Source organism: Myxocyprinus asiaticus, chromosome 15 (assembly GCF_019703515.2).
Source record: "Myxocyprinus asiaticus isolate MX2 ecotype Aquarium Trade chromosome 15, UBuf_Myxa_2, whole genome shotgun sequence".
In the NCBI taxonomy this organism is placed as follows: Eukaryota; Metazoa; Chordata; class Actinopteri; order Cypriniformes; family Catostomidae; genus Myxocyprinus; species Myxocyprinus asiaticus.
Window position 1 is genome coordinate 14,509,235 of NC_059358.1, and position 21,334 is coordinate 14,530,568.

A 21,334-nucleotide genomic window follows, 5' to 3' on the forward strand; every position below is an offset into this window, starting at 1 on the left:
AATGTAAATGTATTTTAAAAAACCTTCTTGACACACTAGACAACAAACGAATGAAGAGTAACATATGACAAAACACTTGCTAAGAGACTCAGGCTCCTTGGTCTATCAATTTGGAAAAATAATTTGTCAGTATAACATTCTCCAAATAACAGACACATTTTTGAGAAAATATATACAGTCTGGACCTAATAAACATGTCTGCCATGATTTTCTTCATGTTTTTTCCCAAATAAGGACTAATTTGTTTTCTCAGGGACAAACAGACAATCACAATCTCTTTTCTCCACCATGTATAGAAAAATCAGTGCTTTGTCAGTGAAATTAAATAGGACACTTACAATTCTTCCTCAATGGAGTGAAAAACAACTAACACTCTAAATACCTTGCCCCAGTTTCAGAGCAGGTCAACACTCCTACTGTAACTGATTCAGTCCACTAAGTTTACTATGTGTTGTATAAAATCCAAGGAACTTTGCTCTTAAAAGAAGTCAAAGCAATCACTGCAAAAATTCATTTTTAATCAGTTTTTTGTCTTTCCAGTAAAAATATCTAAACATCCTTAAAACAAGATTCATTTACTTACAAAAACAAGACAACACTATTTTACTACAAAATTGGTGTACTCCCTATGAATTCAATGTATTTTTCTTACCCCTTTGGCAAATACTGTAGGTTTTTAACTTGCTTTAAACATAAACCTCACTCAATTTTGCTAGATTTGCCTCAAAATAGGACTTAAAATCTTACGTCATTTTGCGTCTCAAGTAAATTTATCTTGTTTTAAGGATATTAAGAGGCATTCACTGCAAAATGACAAAAATACTATGAGGAAAATTCTTTTTTTTTTGTTGCAGTGATGGAGACATTTCTACACTCGTTTCTCACCCCCTTTAGCACCAGACCCATCGCAAACAGCTGCAATATACTAATGGAGGGTAAACAGATAATCCGTTCTAAGAATAGTACAGGCTCTTGAGAAAAGGGAACCGAGATTTCTTCATTTAAACGTTCGCTCTCTCTCAGCAGTCTTTTATCCCCCGCTGAATAAAGCCAATCACCTGTCACAGAAATAGAGTGAATGCTACTGTGCAATCCAGCTCATAGCAGATAACAAGCTGATAGCAAAGTAACCTCCAGAGAGAGATAAAAGAAAAACACATTGTACAGAAAATGGTGAGTGCAAACTGGAAACAGACGTTGTATGGGTAAACTAGGCTTCGGGAAGATGAGATTGGGTTTTTCCAATTTGTTTTGATTTGTTTGGCTCACACAAAAGGCCTCACCTGTCGTGCAATACGCCTAGCCTCCCAGTAAGGTTTTGATTCCTCCACGGCTTTCCCAATCTTCTTCACCAGCTCATCCAGCTTTAGAGTGGCTTCCACCAGCAATGAACGAAACTTCTGCCTGGCATCCTAGGACCAAACATGAACAATCAGTATGGCTTTGTAACTGAATATTAGCATACTGCTTGGTGTATATGGCACAGTATGCACTGTATACTGCATTCATTTCTAAATAGCATGTGAAATAGCATGCAACAATAATCATTTCACACATGTGACGAGGAGGAGGGCATGGCCGGGCCGTAAGGATGGATGCCCGACGCTGAATTATCCCAATCAGCCGGGAGAGTGATAAAGAGGAGCAGGAGATGCCAGTTAGAGAGAGAGATAAAGATGCACAAAGCTGTGTGTGTGTGTGCATCAGTTTTATGTTGTGTTTAATTAAAAATCTTTGTGCTTGTTCATCTGGTTCCCACCTCCTCCTTTCTATTACACTGGAGCTGAAACTCGGGAAGTTTGGAGGAGGATCACGCTGTCCTGGAGACCCCGCTGCTGGCTCAAGAACACGACGCCGAGGATACACGATCTGGTGGTACTGGAGCAGTTTTAAAGCGGACTACCAATGTGGTCCACCAGGAGGCGGAGGAGCCCGCTGCCGTCCGCCAGCAGGGGGAGGAGCCCGCTGCCGTCCGCCAGGAGGCGGAGGAGCCCCACTCCCGTCAGCCAGGAGGCGGAGGAGCCCCACTCCCGTCAGCCAGGAGGCGGAGGAGCCCCACTCCCGTCAGTCAGGAGGCGGAGGAGCCCGCTGCCGACCGCCAGGTGGAGGTGTCCGTTCCCGCTGCCGACCGCCAGGTGGAGGTGTCCGTTCCCACTGTCGACCGCCAGGAGGCGTGTCCTTTCATGCTGCCGACCACCAGGAGTAGGCGGCAGCCGTTCCTGCTGCCGACCGCTAGGAGGCGGCGGCCAAGGGACGGCTGAGCGAGTCCAGTGCCATCGCCCAGCATCACTGACGGAGGTGTTCCAGCTGACTAAGGACTTTTTTTTTGCTTCTCTTTTTCTTTTCTTTCCTCTCTCTCTCGGGCTCTCTTTCCCTCTCCCCTCTCCCTCCCCTCATCCTACTCATGTTCCCAGGATGCAGGGAAGACCACCCGGCGGAAGGACAGCCGAAAGGGCAACACCTCCCCTCCAGGATGGGGAAGGGGGAGTAAGTCAGGCCATTTGGTTTCCTGGCCTGAATTGGGCGTTGGGGGTATGGGACGAGGAGGAGGGCGTGGCCGGGCCGTAAGGAGTTAGAGAGAGAGATAAAGACGCACAAAGCTGTGTGTGTGCGTCAGTTTTATGTTGTGTTTAATTAGTCTTTGTGTTCGTTCATCTGGTTCCCGCCGCCTCCTTTCCATTAAACAAGAGACCTTTCTGTTACAGTAGTATGCTACATTCAGTGCTGAGTGGTAATGGATTACATTTAATCTGGATTACATATTCAGATTACAAAAAAAGTGCTTGTAATTACATTAAATTTAATTTTAAAATACACAAGAACAGATTAGTTACTTTTTATGGATTACATGATCACATAATAATCAGGCAACAGCAGAAACTTGTTTTGCATTTAGAGTTGAGCTTGCATGTTTTCTCAACTTCACATTGTGAATTTGACCAACTCCTGATGAACACATTTTAATAATCATTTTAATTATCACTCTGTCATAAAACTATGTGTCACTATGTCTTTGGAAGGGTTTTGTCCATCAAATGCATCAAAATTACAAGTGCGGTAAAGAATGTTTTAGTTTAGAAAAACTGCTTTTGTTCTCTGCTTCAAAAATAAGGATATTTCATACCATATTTTTAATACCATATTTTTCTACTAATTTGGACAATACATACAGTAGGCCTACATTTCAGTTAAAATGTGTTTTTGTGTTTCATGACCAATTAAGTGTCTTTTATATTTCACTTAGTAACAGACAAAAAGCATGTAAAAAACACAGACAATCATATCAATTCACATATTTTGATTCATTACGTTTTCTAACATGAATTTAATCAACATTATGTAAAAATTGTACAAGATTATCTTACTCAAATGCATGTGACATCAAATAAGCAAGAGTTAGGTCAGAGTTAATCCAAAAGTAATCACATTAGATTACCTGAAAAATATAATCCAAGAGATTTTAGTTATGTAATTTGTAATCAGTATTGGATCTACCCAGCAATTGCTACATTGATGCAGATGTAGTAGGTCAATAGAGCACAACAGTTCCCTATCTGTCACTCACTCGACGTTGTGTTGATGTAGTGACATTAGGGGTCACTCCTGGGAGCCCCAATCCTCTCTGATCTTTGAGAAAAGGCCAATGGGAATTGGCGAGTGGAATTTGCATGCCACTCCCCCAGACATACAGGTATAAAAGGAGTTGGCTCGCAACCACTCATTCAGATTTTCTCTTCAGAGCCGAACGGTTGTATTTCACTGAGCTGAATTCCTCCGCCAAACCATTCACCTACAAACTGCTGGATTTACAGCGCATTTCAGTGGCTTCTCCCCCTCTGCACCGGTGGAGTGCAGAGAACGCCCCTGGGCGCTTCGGCAGACTAAAAGGGTATATTCCTCCTCTGAAAGAGTATATTTTCCTCTAAAAGTGTGGCAATTACGGGAGCGTCTTTTTAAAGATGCCTTTCCGTTTGTGTATATTTTCTGGTTGCTGTCGTTACCTCACCTCTTCCGACGGCCACGATCGCTGCCTTACGTGTTTGGGCGCTGCCCACGTGGAGACAGCGTACGTGGACGGATCATGTCCTCACTGCGAGAACATTACTATGGCAACGTTCCCCAGGACGGGACACGGAAGACCTAAGTGGCCTACCACCCGTGGTGGTAGACACGATCACTCAGGCTAGGGCCCCCTCTATGAGGCGCCTGTATGCTTTGAAGTAGCATCTGTTCGCTAAGTGGTGTTCTTCCCGACGCGAAGACCCCCAGAGATGCGCAGTCGGGTCGGTACTTTCCTTTCTGCAGGAGAGGCTGGAGGGGCGGCTGTCCCCCTCCACCTTGAAGGTGTATGTGGCCGCTATAGCGGCGCACCATGACGCAGTGAACGGTAAGTCTCTCGGGATGCATGACCTGATCATCAGGCTCCTTAGAGGCGTGAGGAGGCTGAACCCTCCCAGACTGCGCCTCATCCCCTCGTGGGATCTCTCCGTGGTCCTGCGGGAAGCCCCCTTTGAGCCCCTGGAGTCAGTTGAGCTAAAGGCACTCTCCTTGAAGACTGCCCTCCTGACTGCACTCACATCCATCAAGAGGTTAGGGGACCTGCAGGCGTTCTCTGTCAGCGACACGTGCCTGGAGTTCAGTCCGGAATTCTCTCACGTGATCCTGAGACCCCGGCCGGGCTATGTGCCCAAGGTTCCCACGATCCCGTTTAGGGATCAGGTGGTGAACCTTCAAGCGCTGCCCCGAGAGGAGATAGACCCAGCCTTGTCGTTGCTGTGTCCGGTGCGTGCTTTACGCATCTATTTGGATCGCACACAGAGCTTTAGACGCTCTAAGCAGCTCTTTGTCTGCTTTGGAGGTCAGCGGAAAGGGAGCACTGTCTCCAAACAGAGGATCGCCCACTGGGTCATTGACGCCATCGCTTTGGCATATCACGCCCAGGATGTGCCACCCCCCTTGGGGCTACGAGCGTGTCTACTAGGAGTGTGGCGGCCTCCTGGGCTCTAACCAATGGCGCCTCTTTAGCAGACATCTGCAGAGCAGCAGGCTGGGCAACACCTAACACCTTCGCGAGGTTTTACAATCTCCGGGTTGAGCCGGTCTCGTCCCGTGTGTCAGGTACAAGCAGGTAAGTTGCGGGACAGCTGGCCGGGTGTACCACTTGCGTATAGCACCTCTCCCCTCCCATAGGCGAAGACGTGCGCTTTTCACCCCCAGTCGTGTTCACGAAGTCGTGGGCTCTGGATGTCCTTCTTCCTAAGCCCTGTGGCAGGCGAGTTTGCAGAGAAACTTGTTGCCAGCCCAGTACGTGTGCTAGTAGGCCCTGTACTGGGGTAGGTGCTCCAAATGCGCTGGTTACCTGTCAGTAACCCCGTGTGATGTATCTTCCGCAAGACGTTTTCCCTGCTGGCAAACCCACGTCTTCCTTGGGTAAGGCATTAGTTTGTTTTCAAATTCCTCACCTAAAGCTAGTTAGGCAACACTGGGATTTGAACCCAGGATGACCAGCTTACAAGACAGGAGCTTTCACCAGCTAAGCCATGGGACCAGCTGTTTATGTTGCTTGGTGTTGTGCTAGTTAAAAACACAGGGGCAAATGACAGATAACAAATATCAGACAAACTTCACTTAAGTTTTTGACTTTGCTGCCAAAGCCTATTAGGCACTGCTGGGATTTGAGCCCAGGATCTCCTGTTTACGAGACAGGTGCTTTCACCAGTTAAGCCACGGCAACAGCTGATGCTGCATTTCATATACATCATGATTGTGCTGCGGATGGCCGCCTTGGTGTGGAGAGCTTCTATTGTTTTGTTGTTTTTGTTTGTTTGTCCTGTGTTTAGTCATCTTTTTCCAGTCAGTTTTACCAGAGACGAACTGCTGAACATTCGACAGCTTATACCAGACAGTCTTTTTTTCCCGGATTTTGAATATTCGGACGTTTTGTTTGACATTTTATTCGGAGGCGCGACTGTGTTGTTTAAATGCACTATGAGACGCAGGCGAGGGAGACGAGCAGGCTCGCTGCTCAAGCTCCAATGGCGGGGCTTTCGAACAACGCTGCCGAGCATTCATCTAGCGAATCTCCGCTCTCTCCCTAACAAAACGGAAGAACTACATCTCCTCACCTGCACAAACAAGGACTTTTCAACCTCTGCTGCCTTTGGCTTCACAGAAACCTGGCTGAGTGAAGCCATTCCGGACAGCGCGTTACATCTGCCGGGCTTTCAGCCGTTCAGAGCGGATCGCATCGCAGAGTTAACGGGGAAACCAAGAGGAGGTGGAACATGCTTTTACATCAATGAAAGTTGGTGTACAGATGTAACAACGTTAAAGAAGATGTGCTGTCCTAATTTGGAAGTGCTCTTTATTAACTGTAAACCTTCCTACTCGCCGCAGGAGTTTTCCTCGTTTATTCTGGTGTGTGTGTGTATATCGCGCCAAACGCGTGTTTGAATGCCGTGCTGCAACAGCTGGCTTATCAAATCACAGACACAGAACAACAATACCCGGACTCGGTTATTATTATTCTTGGGGATTTTAACAAAGAAAATCTCACACGTGAACTGCCCAAATACAAACAGCACATTACATGCCCAACCAGAGACAGAAATATACTGGATCACTGCTACACAACAATAAAGGATGCATATCGCTCTGTTCCTAGAGCAGCTTTGGGACTATCTGATCACTGTCTGGTTCATCTTCTTCCAACCTACAAACAGAAATTAAAATCTGCTAAGCATGTAGTAAGGACTGTAAAGTGATGGACCAATGAAGCAGAGCTGGAACAACAAGCCTGCTTTGACTGCACTGATTGGAGTGTTTTTGAGGCTGCAGCCACAGACCTGGATGCGCACACAGATACTGTTACATCATATATCCGTTTCTGTGAGGATACGTGCATTCCTACTAAGACATATTTAACATTTAACAATGACAAACCATGGTTTACAGCGGAACTCAGGCAGCTTCGTCAGGCCAGAGATGATGCTTACAGAGTTGGGGATAAAGTCTTGTACAATCAGGCCAGGAACACACTGAATAAGGGAATCAGAGTGGCTAAAAGAAGATACTCTGAGAAGCTGAAAAACAAGTTTTCAGCTAACGACCCTGCATCAGTGTGTAGTGGCACGAAACAACTTACGAATTACAGGACTCCTACCCCCAACCCTGTGGTGGACCAACAACTGGCTGACGACCTGAATGTGTTCTACTGCAGATTTGAAAGGCCCAATCTCACACCCCACACCCACTCTGACCTTCACTTCACACAAACACCAACACCTCCTGCAACCCCCCTCCTCCCCCCTCCTGCTACTCAACCTGCACTTAAGATCTGTGAAGATGATGTGAGCCACGTCTTTCGGAAACAAAGGATAAGGAAAGCTCAGGGCCCAGATGGCATTTCACCTGCATGTCTTAGATCTTGTGCTAACCAGCTGGCCCCCATCTTCACACAGATCTTCAATAGATCACTGGAGCAGTGTGAAGTCCCATGCTGCTTCAAATGTTCCACTATCATCCCCATCCCAAAGAAACCAAAAATCACAGGACTAAATGACTACAGACCTGTCGCCCTGATGTCTGTGGTCATGAAATCATTTGAGAGACTGGTGTTGGCCCACCTGAAGGACATCACTGGACCCTTTCTAGATCCCCTTCAATTTGCTTATTGAGCAAACAGGTCTGTGGACGATGCAGTCAACATGGGATTGCATCATATCCTGCAACATCTGGACAGACCAGGGACATATGCAAGGATCCTTTTTGTGGACTTCAGTTCGGCTTTCAACACCATCATCCCAGCTATATTCCGGACTAAATTACACCAACTCTCTGTTCCCACGTCTATCTCTCGGTGGATTACCAGCTTTCTGACGGACAGGCAGCAGCTTGTGAGACAGGGGAAATTCACTTCCAGCACCTGTACAATCAGCAATGGTGCCCCCCTTGGATGTGTGCTCTCCCCACTACTCTTCTCCCTCTACACCAACGACTGCATCACCAAGGACCCCTCTGTCAAGCTCCTGAAGTTTGCAGACGACACCACTGTCATCAGCCTCATCCAAGATGATGATGTGTCTGCATACAGAAGGGAGGTTAAACAGCTGGCTGTCTGGTGCAGTCAAAACAACCTGGAGCTGAACATGCTCAAAACGGTGGAAATGATTGTGGACTTTAGGAGGAAGCCCCCAACACTGTCCCCCCTCACCATTCTAAACAGCACTGTGGCAGCAGTGGAGTCATTCAGGTTCCTGGGCACTACCATCTCATAGGACCTGAAGTGGGAGACCCACATTGACTCCATTGCAAAAAAGGCCCAGCAGAGGTTGTACTTCCTTCGCCAGTTGAGGAAGTTCAACCTGCCACAGGCGCTGCTGATACAGTTCTACTCAGCGGTCATTGAGTTTGTCCTCTCCACTTCAATAACTGTCTGGTTTGGTTCAGCTACAAAATCAGACATCAGAAGACTACAAAGGACAGTTCGGACTGCTGAGAGGATTATTGGTTGCCCCCCCTTCAAAAACTATACACTTCCAGAGTGAGGAAAAAGGCTGGAAAAAATCACTCTGGACCCCACTCACCCTGCCCACTACCTTTTTGAACTGTTGCCTTCTGGCCGATGCTTCAGAGCTCTGAGCACCAGAACCATCAAGCACAGGAACAGTTTTTTTTCCCCCAGGCTATCCATCTCATGAACAGTTAAAACTGCCCCTTTGAGCAATAATGAATGTGCAATACACAGCTTAGTCTTTTTATATTATCCAACACATCCTACCTATTCTGCCATTTCATTCCCTTGCACTGTACATAACTGATTTGTATTTAGATTTGCACTACGTATGTGTGTGTATGTATGTATGTATGTATGTATATGTATGTATATATATTCATATGTGTATATGTGTATGTATGTGTGTATATATGTATGTATGTGTATATATGTATGTGTGTATATATATATATATATATATATATATATATATATATATATATATATATATATATATATATTATATATGTGTATATGTATACGTGTATGTGTATGTATATTATATATATATATGTCTATTGTGTAATCTATATATACTTTTTTCTTTTCAATATTTATCTATTTTTATTCAATTTTAATTATTTTTTAAAAGTCTTGTTGCTGTTTTTGTATTGTTGTGTACTAGAAGCTCCTGTCACCAAGACAAATTCCTTGTATGTGTAAGGATACTTGGCAATAAAGCTCATTCTGATTCTGATTTGGCTGTTGTGTGAATGAGAAGACACAAAGGGGCAAAGGACAGCTAAATAATGCAGGTAGAGTCCCCTCTGCCACCGGTCGCCGTGTTTGTAGAGCTTCGTCCCCTCTGGGTACGACCTACCACGGGGACTTCTCCACATGCGGCACTGCCGACTCAGCTCGATGTGACCATGTGACGCATTTCCACTCACTACCCTCCCTTTGGGCATGGTGTGGTCTCCGCAGTGTCTTCCTCTTGGGAACCCCTAGTGTCACTACATCGACACAACGTCGAGTGAGTGACAGATAGGGAACGTCTTTGTTACTTTCATAACCTCCTTTTCCTGATGAAGGGAACGAGACATTGCGTCCCTCCTGCCACAACACTGAACTACCCACTGAAATGGCTCAGCACAACACCTGAATGAATGGTTGCAAGCCAGCTCCATTTATACCCGTATGTCCGGGGGAGTGGCATGCAAATTCCACTCAGCAATTCCCATTGGCCTTTTCTCAAAGATCAGAGGAGTTTGGGGCTCCCAAGAGTGACCCCTAGTGTCACAACATCGACACAACATCTCGTTCCCTCCATCAGGGAACGGAGGTTACGAAAGTAACCAAGACATTTGGTTCCGGAACTAAAAATCCCATTTATTTTCTATAGACGAATTGATTTTTACCGATAAATGCTTCTGTTGTAGCCATCAGTCCCGTAATAACTTCATTGTTTAAAAATAGTGTTTCATAGTGGAGTTCCTGGTGAACAACTACACTATCCATGGTCCAGCAGAGAACAATCCACCAATCAGTGAACTGCAGCCAAAAAAGCCCACCAAACAAGCCCAGAAGCCACCAAACTTTCCAATGACGCACTGTGAAAGAAGCAAACGAGTCAGTCTCCCTTCAATGTGTGAAATTTAAAGTGTTCATTTCTATGAGTAATAAAATTAACACAATTAACACAGTGTCTGTTCTTTTTTACTTCCTAAAACATCACGCGATAGGAGAAAGGTATCCTGAGTTGTTCCTGGCAAGCTACTCAGCCTTATTAGGGTGCAAGGGGGCGGGGTTAGGGCATCTGCTACTAACCAATTTCTTGCAAGTTCTTTGACACAAAGTATAAAGTAAATATATTGATGATGATTTGTTTTAATGTATCATATACCACAATTTAACCATGATTAATCACAATTAATCACAGAAAACTGCAATTTCTGTAAGTGATTAATCGATTCACAGCCCTAATTTGTATATATCATAATTTTTCGTAATAAACAAAGTATATTGTTTCTATACTTACGATGAACAAAGTAAAAATCAATAGTTTTATATATTTCCATCGTTTTATATTTGATTATGTCAATCGCAATGCTTCATGGGATTGTGGTTCATGCCCTCATAAAAAAAGGTAAGTACACAGTCTTGTACCTTCGTCGTTTTTCCATCCAATATAAAAAATAAAAATAAAAATCTTTTTTGTAATGTTGTGATTCACCTCTGAGCTGATTGGCTTGATTCATGGCTTAAAACTCTTTATGAAGGATTTAATGAAAAGTCTTTGGAAGAACTGAATGGGAAAAATACATCCGGAACCAAGATGGCTGAAAAAGTGGGTGGACACTGTTGCGCTTTATTGAACACTCCATCCATTCAGATAACTGGCATGCTGCACAGTATTCTTACTACAGAAATAGTATGAATACTAATATCATGCTATTCTGAACATATCCATTGATCAAAAGTGGTAAAGTACATACTAACAAACACATCTTGCCTACCAAAGACAACTTAATGAGACGGCACAAACATCCATTTGAAGGTACCACCACATTGATTAATTGTATGTTGAAATCATGAGTTATTTGGAAGTAACGATAGTTGAAGGATCAAAACAAACTTGCTGACAAGGGAGGTTGTGTGACTACCTAAATATAGGACACTCTTCTAAGAATTATACATGGAAAATAAGATCCCTCTGGTTCTTTAAAAGGCTATTCAGCTTCTTAAGTTTAATGTCCTTCCTTGGAAAAATAGATGGTCTTTAAATCATTTAAATTGGCATTGCATGTGGGTCAATTACTTTGAAAGTCTGTGCTACACATTAAAAGGGAGTAAAAATCTGTTTATCTGTAATAAGATTTGCAAGAAGACATATAAAGAGCTCTACAACACGCAATGAAAATACTCTTTTCGCTTGAGTTGTAAACATGCTTTTTCATAAATATAATTCAATTTTAATTTTCTCTTCATAAAATCAGACCTTGTTCGTCAAAACACAACATACACTGATTATTTGGATTAGAAACACATTCCAGGAAAAAGAAAACAACATGCGATCGAGAGTTCAAACATGACAAGTCCATCTTGAGGTGCAACCTGCCTTTGACGTTAAAGCAACATAAATTTTCCGAATGGCTCAGTCATGAGTTCTCAAAACAAACATCAGAGTTAATCAAGACAACGTCAAGAAGGTCTGTGCATGGACTACTGTAATTTTTTAACCCAACAGCATTCCGCCAAACAACATGTCCTGTTGCTGTGAAAAGACAAACTAAGAAGCTTGACATTGACATTTATGCTTTTGGCTGATGCTTTTACCTAAATTATAATATAGCTGCATTTTTATCAGCAAGCACATTACATGGGATTCATACCTGTGACATTTGTGTTGCTAGTGCTAAGCTCTACCAGTTGAGCTACAGGAACACAAGATATCTGAATGTAACATTTAATGATACCTTATGTTAAAACACATTGGTGCAGAAGCCATGTTCTGTATGGGCGATAAGGACGTATGAGGTCTATAAAACTCTCCAGGTGTAAGAATCAGATGAGCACGTCATCCACCAATATAGTTCTAGTGTCCCACTTTATTCTTACTATAAATCAAATTCATGTTTATGTGGTCTTGAGAGACCTAGAGACAACAACCAAAAGATCAAGACTCAAAATTCTTGGAGTTTGTCTCAAGATCTTAAAAGATCTGATTGTATTCTCTCCATACTTGCTGACATTTAAATATAAGGGACACAATAAAGAGTCATGTTTAAGCCCTGTGAATAATAAAGTGTCAGGAGAAGGAAACATATACAATTATTTAATTACTGCTATTGCCCAAAAAAATCAGCAAATTAGCCTCTGTCTTTGACCCACAGACCGACGATAGACAAGCAAAGTCATCTTATTAAATTATTGCATTTGGACATGCCCAAACAATGAACCAAGCAGAATCTGGGACAGTGGGACCAAAATGGCCACATGACTGAGTGTGTCTGTCTTAACATGTTGTTTGTTTACAGTGTCATTGCAATCTTCCTGACTCAACCAAGAATTCTCTTCCTAAAAAACAATATTTGCGTATCACGAAGCTCAACATGAAATATCAATACACCATATTCTTTGTCATTTGAATGAAACCTATCCAAACTAGACAGTTATACATGATGGGCTAAAAGTCAAAACTCTTCAAGTTTCCTTTTCCAGTGTGTGAATAACAAAATTATTTCACTATTTTTGAACACTGATTTAAAAAGGCACTGAATATAAGATCCAGTCAAGAAACACTCTATTGAATAACCCAGACACCATAACACATTCTGTTCTTTGGTGTGCCAGGGTACAAAATCCAGAAATGGGATAGATTACCTCTATTAACAATTTACCTATGATAAAATATTTATATATAGAAGTGCAGATATGGCACTGCAAATCAGATCACTTATTAAGTGAACAGGAAACATTCTTCATAATTTTCCTGAATTTTTGTATTAAGAAAGCATATTTTAGTAGGTTATGAAGGTATTTAGATGTATTCTTTTTTGTTGTTTTGTTTTTTTATCCCCTTTTTTCCCCAATTTGGAATGCCCAATTCCCAGTACTTAGTAGGTCCTCGTGGTGGCGCGGTTACTCACCTCAATCTGGGTGGCGGAGGACAAGTCTCAGTTGCCTCCGCTTCTGAGACCGCCAATCCACGCATCTTATCACATGGCTCGTTGTGCATGACACCGTGAAGACTCCCAGCATGTGGAGGCTCATGCTACTCTCCGCGATCCATGCACAACTTACCACAAGCCCCATTGAGAGCGAGAACCACTTAATCGCAACCACGAGGAGGTTACCCCATGTGACTCTACCCTCCCTAGCAACCGGGCCAATCTGGTTGTCACTCAGCACACCCTGGATTCGAACTCACGAACTCCAGTCGCTGAGCTATCCAGGCCCCATTTAGATGGTATTCTCTTAGAATATGGAGCTGTATTTAAATTTTTGCTATGCATATTCATTTATTGTGTGTTTTTTATGTTTGTTAAAGTAATTATAATTTGGTTACATAAAAAATATTCCAATTTTGTGTTTGACATTAAAAAAATAAAGAAAAAGTCAAATAAATTGGAAATATCTAAGCATACTTGTGGCCATTAGCTAACATTCTCTTCTCAACATGTCTAAGCTTTACATTCATTCAGTCAATCATTTATTAATTTACTTATTCTATCACTCATTCATGCATGCAGTGCAAGCTTGTGGATACTGTATTGTGCAGCCATACCTCAAGCTCAGTTTCACATCTATTGATGTCATCTGTTGACTGATTCAACTTCTCAAGCTCTCCCTATAAGAAAAATTAGGAAAGTGATAGAGACATATTCAATTATTTTTGTCAATTCTGTATCCTCTACACTTCAGCAGCGCAGATATTAGATACAAATTGGTTGATGGCATATCTGATGTCGAGACGGAAGACCTGTGGATGCTTCATTTAACAATGTCGTTTGGTTTTTATCTAAAGCAGCAGTAGCCTACACTAACGGGCGACAATTGGGGCATCGGAACGCATTCAGTGGCCCCGCAAACGCGCAGTTAATATAAGGCAAGTTGCGGCGAAGAAATCAATACTAATTTACCCGTCAGTACAGAGATCAACATGCAACGCCAAGTCGCGACCCAAAATATGATGATAAAACAGATTTGAATTAGATTTCTTCATAAATGACAGCTCAATTCATGTAATTTGCTCTTATTAACATGGTTAAACACATATGCAACACATGCACACATGGCAAAGTCTACCTGAATTCTCGGATCTACCTCCTCCTCCTCCTCGGGTGATTCAAAATTTTCGTCCGATCTGTTGTCCTTGTCTGTGCAATCCATTTTATTTTATTCTATTGCAGAACAAGCTGAACAAAGAGACTGCCTCCTGTGCTACAACGTAAACGGCTGGTGATTTCTGTAAATATATGAGCTTACAGAGGCGTCATGTATAGAGGATATTACACATTAATCGCCGAGATCATTCCCACACACTGGACGGATTCTTTATATTAAAAGAGAAATGAGGAGACGCACGCGTGCCCGCATGTCTGCGCTGTGTTTGGTGGGTGAATCCCTCCCACACACAAACAACTGTGCCGTACACAAGACATGAAGACAAGGTTAAGTGTGTCCCCGCCCCCTCTCTCTCTCTCTCTCTCTCTCTCTTTCTTTCTTTCTATGAATGTCAAATTGTTGAAAATGACATGAGCGATCTGTACAATACCTTTCCAATTACTTTCATTATTTATCTTCATCACATATCCAATTCCAAAATGTTCTCTAGGCGGTGGGTTATATGAACAACGTTTCCAATATATTTTACATTAAGATATATAATAAATCTATCTATCTAAAAATTATGTATTCTTTCAAGGGTCAAATTGATCCCAAACAGAAACAATGTTACTAGGATAACAATCATCTCAAGTAAAAGTTTATACCTAGCCTACTTTGTGATACACCAGAAGGTTAAAGCCAATAATGACCAATAATCTCAGCCCACTGGGTTTTTGACTAGGTCAGAACAGACTAACACACACACACACACACACACACACACCAATTCCATGAAACTGACTTGAGTAATATTTAATAATAATAATTATTATATATATATATATATATATATATATATATATATATATATATATATATATACACTATATTGCCAAAAGTATTCGCTCACCCATCCAAATAATTGAATTCAGGTGTTCCAATCACTTCCATGGCCACAGGTGTATAAAATGAAGCACCTAGGCATGCAGACTGCTTCTACAAACATTTGTGAAAGAATGGGCTGCTCTCAGGAGCTCAGTGAATTCCAGCGTGGTACTGTGATAGGATGCCACCTGTGCAACAAGTCCAGTCGTGAAATTTCCTCGCTACTAAATATTCCACAGTCAACTGTCAGTGGTATTATAACAAAGTGGAAGCGATTGGGAATGACAGCAACTCAGCCACGAAGTGGTAGGCCACGTAAAATGACAGAGCGGGGTCAGCGGATGCTGAGGCGCATAGTGTGCAGAGGTCGCCGACTTTCTGCAGAGTCAATCGCTACAGACCTCCAAAGTTCATGTGGCCTTCAGATTAGCTCAAGAACAGTGCGTAGAGAGCTTCATGGAATGGGTTTCCATGGCCGAGCAGCTGCATCCAAGCCATACGTCATCAAGTGCAATGTAAAGCGTCGGATGCAGTGGTGTAAAGCACGCCGCCACTGGACTCTAGAGCAGTGGAGACACGTTCTCTGGAGTGACGAATCACGCTTCTCCATCTGGCAATCTGATGGACAAGTCTGGGTTTGGCGGTTGCCAGGAGAACGGTACTTGTCTGACTGCATTGTGCCAACTGTGAAGTTTGGTGAAGGGGGGATTATGGTGTGGGGTTGTTTTTCAGGAGCTGGGCTTGGCCCCTTAGTTCCAGTGAAAGGAACTCTGAATGCTTCAGCATACCAAGAGATTTTGGACAATTCCATGCTCCCAACTTTGTGGGAATAGTTTGGGGATGGCCCCTTCCTGTTCCAACATGACTGCGCACCAGTGCACAAAGCAAGGCCGATAAAGACATGGATGAGCGAGTTTGGTGTGGAAGAACTTGACTGGCCTGCACAGAGTCCTGACCTCAACCCGACAGAGCACCTTTGGGATGAATTAGAGCGAAAACTGCGAGCCAGGCCTTCTCGTCCAACATCAGTGTCTGACCTCACAAATGCGCTTCTGGAAGAATGGTCAAAAATTCCCATAAACACACTCCTAAACCTTGTGGAAAGCCTTCCCAGAAGAGTTGAAGCTGTTATAGCTGCAAAGGGTGGGCCGACGTCATATTAAACCCTATGGATTAAGAATGGGATGTCACTTAAGTTCATAAGCATCTAAAGGCAGATGAGCGAATACTTTTGGCAATATAGTGTATATATTTAAATTTGTTAAACATAATTGAATTTGGCAGGGAATGGAGTATTGTTATGAAACTGAAAAGCTTAAATTTTGAAATAGGCTCATATAGAGAGAGAGAGAGAGAGAGAGAGAAAGAAAGAGAGAGAGAGAGAGCATTGTAAAATAAATTGCAGGGTAAATAATACAGTTTAATAAGGTAATAAGTTTTATGAGTTTAATTTCTAAATTTCTAAATAATTTAATTTTTAGGCATAAATCACTGGGATCTCTGGGTCCCCAAATCTAAAGACATAAAAAAAAAAAAAAAAAAAAAAAAAACAGAAGATGACGGTTAAAAATAAAATGTAAACATTTATTTACAGAATATACATTAAATGTTCAGTAATTAAAGATATACATCTACACACACACACACACATATACAGCTCTGTAAAAAAAATTAAGAGACCATTGCAAAATGTGTTTGAGTAAAATTAACATTTTTGTTTTATTCAGAATCAGAATCAGAATGAGCTTTATTGCCAAGTATGCTTACACATACAAGGAATTTGTCTTGGTGACAGGAGCTTCCAGTACACAACAATACAAAAACAGCAACAAGACTTTTAAAAAATAATTAAAATGTAATAAAAAAAATAGATAAATATTGAAAAGAAAAAAGTATATATAGAATACACAATAGACATATATATATATATATATATATATATATATATATATATATATATATATATATATATACACACACACACACACACACACACACACACACACACATACATACATACACACACATATACACACACACACACACACACACACACACACACACACACACACGTAGTGCAAATCTAAATACAAATCGGTTATGTACAGTGCAAGGGAATGTAATGGCAGAAGAGGTAGGATATGTTGGATAATATAAAAAGACAAAGCTGTGTATTGCACTTTAATTATTGCCCAAAGGGCCTGTTTTAACTGTTCATGAGATGGATAGCCTGGGGGAAAAAACTGTTCCTGTGCCTGACAGTTCTGGTGCTCAGAGTTCTGAAGCATCGGCCAGAAGGCAACAGTTCAAAAAGGTAGTGGGCAGGGTGAGTGGGGTCCAGAGTGATTTTTCCAGCCTTTTTCCTCACTCTGGAAGTGTATAGTTCTTGAAGGGATGGCAGGGGGCAACCAATAATCCTCTCAGCAGTCCGAACTGTCCTTTGTAGTCTTCTGATGTCTGATTTCGTAGCTGAACCAAACCAGACAGTTATTGAAGTGCAGAGGACAGGCTCAATGACCGCTGAGTAGAACTGTATCAGCAGCGCCTGTGGCAGGTTGAACTTCCCCAACTGGCGAAGGAAGTACAACCTCTGCTGGGCCTTTTTCGCAATGGAGTCAATGTGGGTCTCCCACTTCATGTCCCGTGAGATGGTAGTGCCCAGGAATCTAAATGACTGCACTGCTGCCACAGTGCTGTTTAGAATGGTGAGGAAGGTCAGTGTTAGGGTGTTCCTCCTAAAGTCCACAATTATCTCCACTGTTTTGAGCGTGTTCAGCTCCAGGTTATTTTGACTGCACCAGACAGCCAGCTGTTTAACCTCCCTTCTGTATGCAGACTCATCGTCATCTCGAATGAGGCTGATGACAGTGGTGTCGTCTGCAAACTTCAGGAGCTTGACAGAGGGGTCCTTGGCGATGCAGTTCTTGGTGTAGAGGGAGAAGAGTAGTGGGGAGAGCACACATCCCAGGGGGGCACCAGTGCTCATTGTACAGGTGCTGGAAGTGAATTTCCCCTGTCTCACAAGCTGCTGCCTGTCTGTCAGAAAGCTGGTAATCCACTGACAGATAGACATGGGAACAGAGAGTTGGTGTAATTTAGTCCGGAGAATAGCTGGGACGATGGTGTTGAATGACAAACTGAAGTCCACAAAAAGGATCCTTGCATATGTCCCTGGTCTGTCCAGATGTTGCAGGATATGATGCAATCCCATGTTGACTGCATCATCCACAGACCTGTTTGCTCAATAAGCAAATTGAAGGGGATCTAGAAAGGGTCCAGTGATGTCCTTCAGGTGGGCCAACACCAGTCTCTCAAATGACTTCATGACCACAGATGTCAGGGCGACAGGTCTGTAGTCATTTAGTCCTGTGATTTTTGGTTTCTTTGGGATGGGGATGATAGTGAAACGTTTGAAGCAGCATGGGATTTCACACTGTTCCAGTGATCTATTGAAAATCTGTGTGAAGATGGGGGCCAGCTGGTTAGCACAGGATCGAAGACATGCAGGTGAAACGCCATCTGGGCCCTGTGCTTTCCTTATCCTTTGTTTCCGAAAGACGCAGCTCACGTCATCTTCACAGATCTTAAGTGCAGGTTGAGTAGCAGGAGAGGGGAGGAGGGGGGTTGCAGGAGGTGTTGGTGTGAAGTGAAGGTCAGAGTGGGTGTGGGGTGTGAGATTGGGCCTTTCAAATCTGCAGTAGAACACATTCAGGTCGTCAGCCAGTTGTTGGTTCCCTACAGGGTTGGGGGTAGGAGTTCTGTAATTCGTAAGTTGTTTCATGCCACTCCACACTGATGTAGGGTCATTAGCTGAAAACTTGTTTTTCAGCTTCTCAGAGTATCTTCTTTTAGCCACTCTGATTCCCTTATTCAGTGTGTTCCTGGTCTGATTGTACAAGACTTTATCCCCAACTCTGTAAGCATCCTCTTTGGCCTGACGAAGCTGCCTGAGTTCTGCTGTAAACCATGGTTTGTCGTTGTTAAATGTTAAATAAGTCCTAGTAGGAATGCACATATCCTCACAGAAACTGATATATGATGTCACAGTATCTGTGAGCTTGTCCAGGTCTGTGGCTGCAGCCTCAAAAACACTCCAATCAGTGCAGTCAAAGCAGGCTTTTAGTTCCAGCTCTGCTTTGTTGGTCCATCTCTTTACAGTCCTTAATACAGGCTTAGCAGATTTTAATTTCTGTTTGTAGGTTGGAAGAAGATGAACCAGACAGTGATCAGAGAGTCCCAAAGCTGCTCTAGGATCAGACCGATATGCATCCTTTATTGTTGTGTAGCAGTGATCCAGTATATTTCTATCTCTGGTTAGGCACATAATGTGCTGTTTGTATTTGGGCAGTTCACGTGTGAGGTTTGCTTTGTTAAAATCCCCAAGAATAATAATAACTGAGTCCAGGTATTGTTGTTCTGTGTTTGTGATTTGATCAGCCAGCTGTTGCAGCGCTGTGTTCAAACACACATACTCACCAGAATAAACGAGGAAAACTCCCGCGGCGAGTAGAAAGGCTTACAGTTAATAAAGAGCGCTTCCAAATTAGGACAGCACAAATTCTTTAACGTTGTTACATCTGTACACCAACTTTCATTGATGTAAAAGCATGTTCCACCGCCTCTAATTTTCCCCGTTAACTCCGCGATTCGATCCGCTCTGAACAGCTGAAAGCCCGGCAGATGTAACGCGCTGTCCGGTATGGCTTCACTCAGCCAGGTTTCTGTGAAGCACAAGGCAGCAGAGGTTGAAAAGTCATTGTTTGTGCAGGTGAGGAGATGTAGTTCGTCCATTTTGTTAGGGAGAGAGCGGAGATTCGCTAGATGAATGCTCGGCAGCATTGTTCGAAAGCTACGCCGACGGAGTTTGACCAGTGCGCCTGCTCGTCTCCCTCGCCTGCATCTCATAGCACGTTTAAACAACACAGCCGCGCCTCCGACTAAAATGTCAAACAAAACATCCAAATATTCAAAATCCAGGAAAAGACTGACTGGTATATGCTGTCGAATGTTCAGCAGTTCGTCTCTGGTAAAACTGACTGGAAAAGATTACTAAACACAGGACCAATAAACAAAAACAACAAAACAATAGAATCGCTCCACACCGAGGTGGCCATCCGCAGCGCCATCATGATGTAAAGTACTGACAACATTTCTCCTAAATTCCAAATATAAGTATTGTCATTTAGAGCATTTATTTTGCAAAAAATGACAATTGGTCAAAAAAACAAAAAAGTAAAGACCTCGAATAATGTAAAGAAAACAAGTTCATATTCATTTTTAAACAACACAATACTAATGTTTTGTCATTGGCTGTAGTGAAAGTCGTAGGAATTCAAACGAGTGCAGTTGCACAATATCAAGTGAATTAGACAAATTTAGAAAAGTTGTACGAATCCTGACGATTTCGTCGTGAGAGTGTGTTGGATTTATCTTAGGAAGAGTTCAGAAATCAATATTAGGAGGACTAACCCTGATTTTCAATCACAGCTTTCATGCATCTTGGCATGCTCTCTACCAGTCTTTCACATTGCTGTTGGGTGACTTTATGCCATTCCTGGTGCAAAAATTCAAGCAGCTCTTCCTAAGTTAAAACATTAGTATTGTGCTGTTTAAAAATGAATATGAACCTGTTTTCTTTGCATTATTCAAGGTCTGAAAACACTTTTGAAAACACATTTTTAATTATTTTGACCACTTGTCATTTTCTGCAAATAAATGCTCTAAATCACAATACTTTTATTTGGAATTTGGGAGAAATGTTGTCAGTACTTTATAGAACAAAACAAAAATGTTCATTTTACTCACATACCTATAAACACATACCTATAAATAGTAAATCCAGAGAAACTGATAATTATTTCCAGAGCTGTATATATAAATCATTCAGTAGAATGAAATAATATGGTACATAAACCAAATTATGTGCAATGCTTATTATTTATGTGTGATAGAAGCCCAGATAATAGTATTAGATAGTGAAGAACAGTAGTCAATGCCTTCCAGATCCTAAGGCAACAAAAACAAAATGCATCTAGATTAACACAAATTCTCACCTTGCACTGCAATACTCTTGTCAATGCATATGCAGGCTTGATCGATGCTATCTCGACTCGATTGCTTGAACTT

General features: G+C 42.4%; 1 protein-coding gene across 1 annotated transcript in view; it reads right to left on the bottom strand.

Annotated features, from left to right (window-relative positions):
* Nucleotides 1–14,624, bottom strand: part of LOC127452931 (SH3 domain-binding protein 5-like) — a 46,476-nt gene extending 31,852 nt beyond the window's left edge. The window contains exons 1-3 of the mRNA XM_051718822.1: nucleotides 14,303–14,624; nucleotides 13,782–13,844; nucleotides 1,284–1,412 (exon numbers count right to left, since the gene is read on the bottom strand). Coding sequence (XP_051574782.1) covers nucleotides 1,284–1,412; nucleotides 13,782–13,844; nucleotides 14,303–14,386 — 276 coding nt within the window. The 5' untranslated portion in view covers nucleotides 14,387–14,624. The remainder of the gene's footprint in view (nucleotides 1–1,283; nucleotides 1,413–13,781; nucleotides 13,845–14,302) is intronic.
* Nucleotides 14,625–21,334: the final 6,710 nt, after the last annotated feature.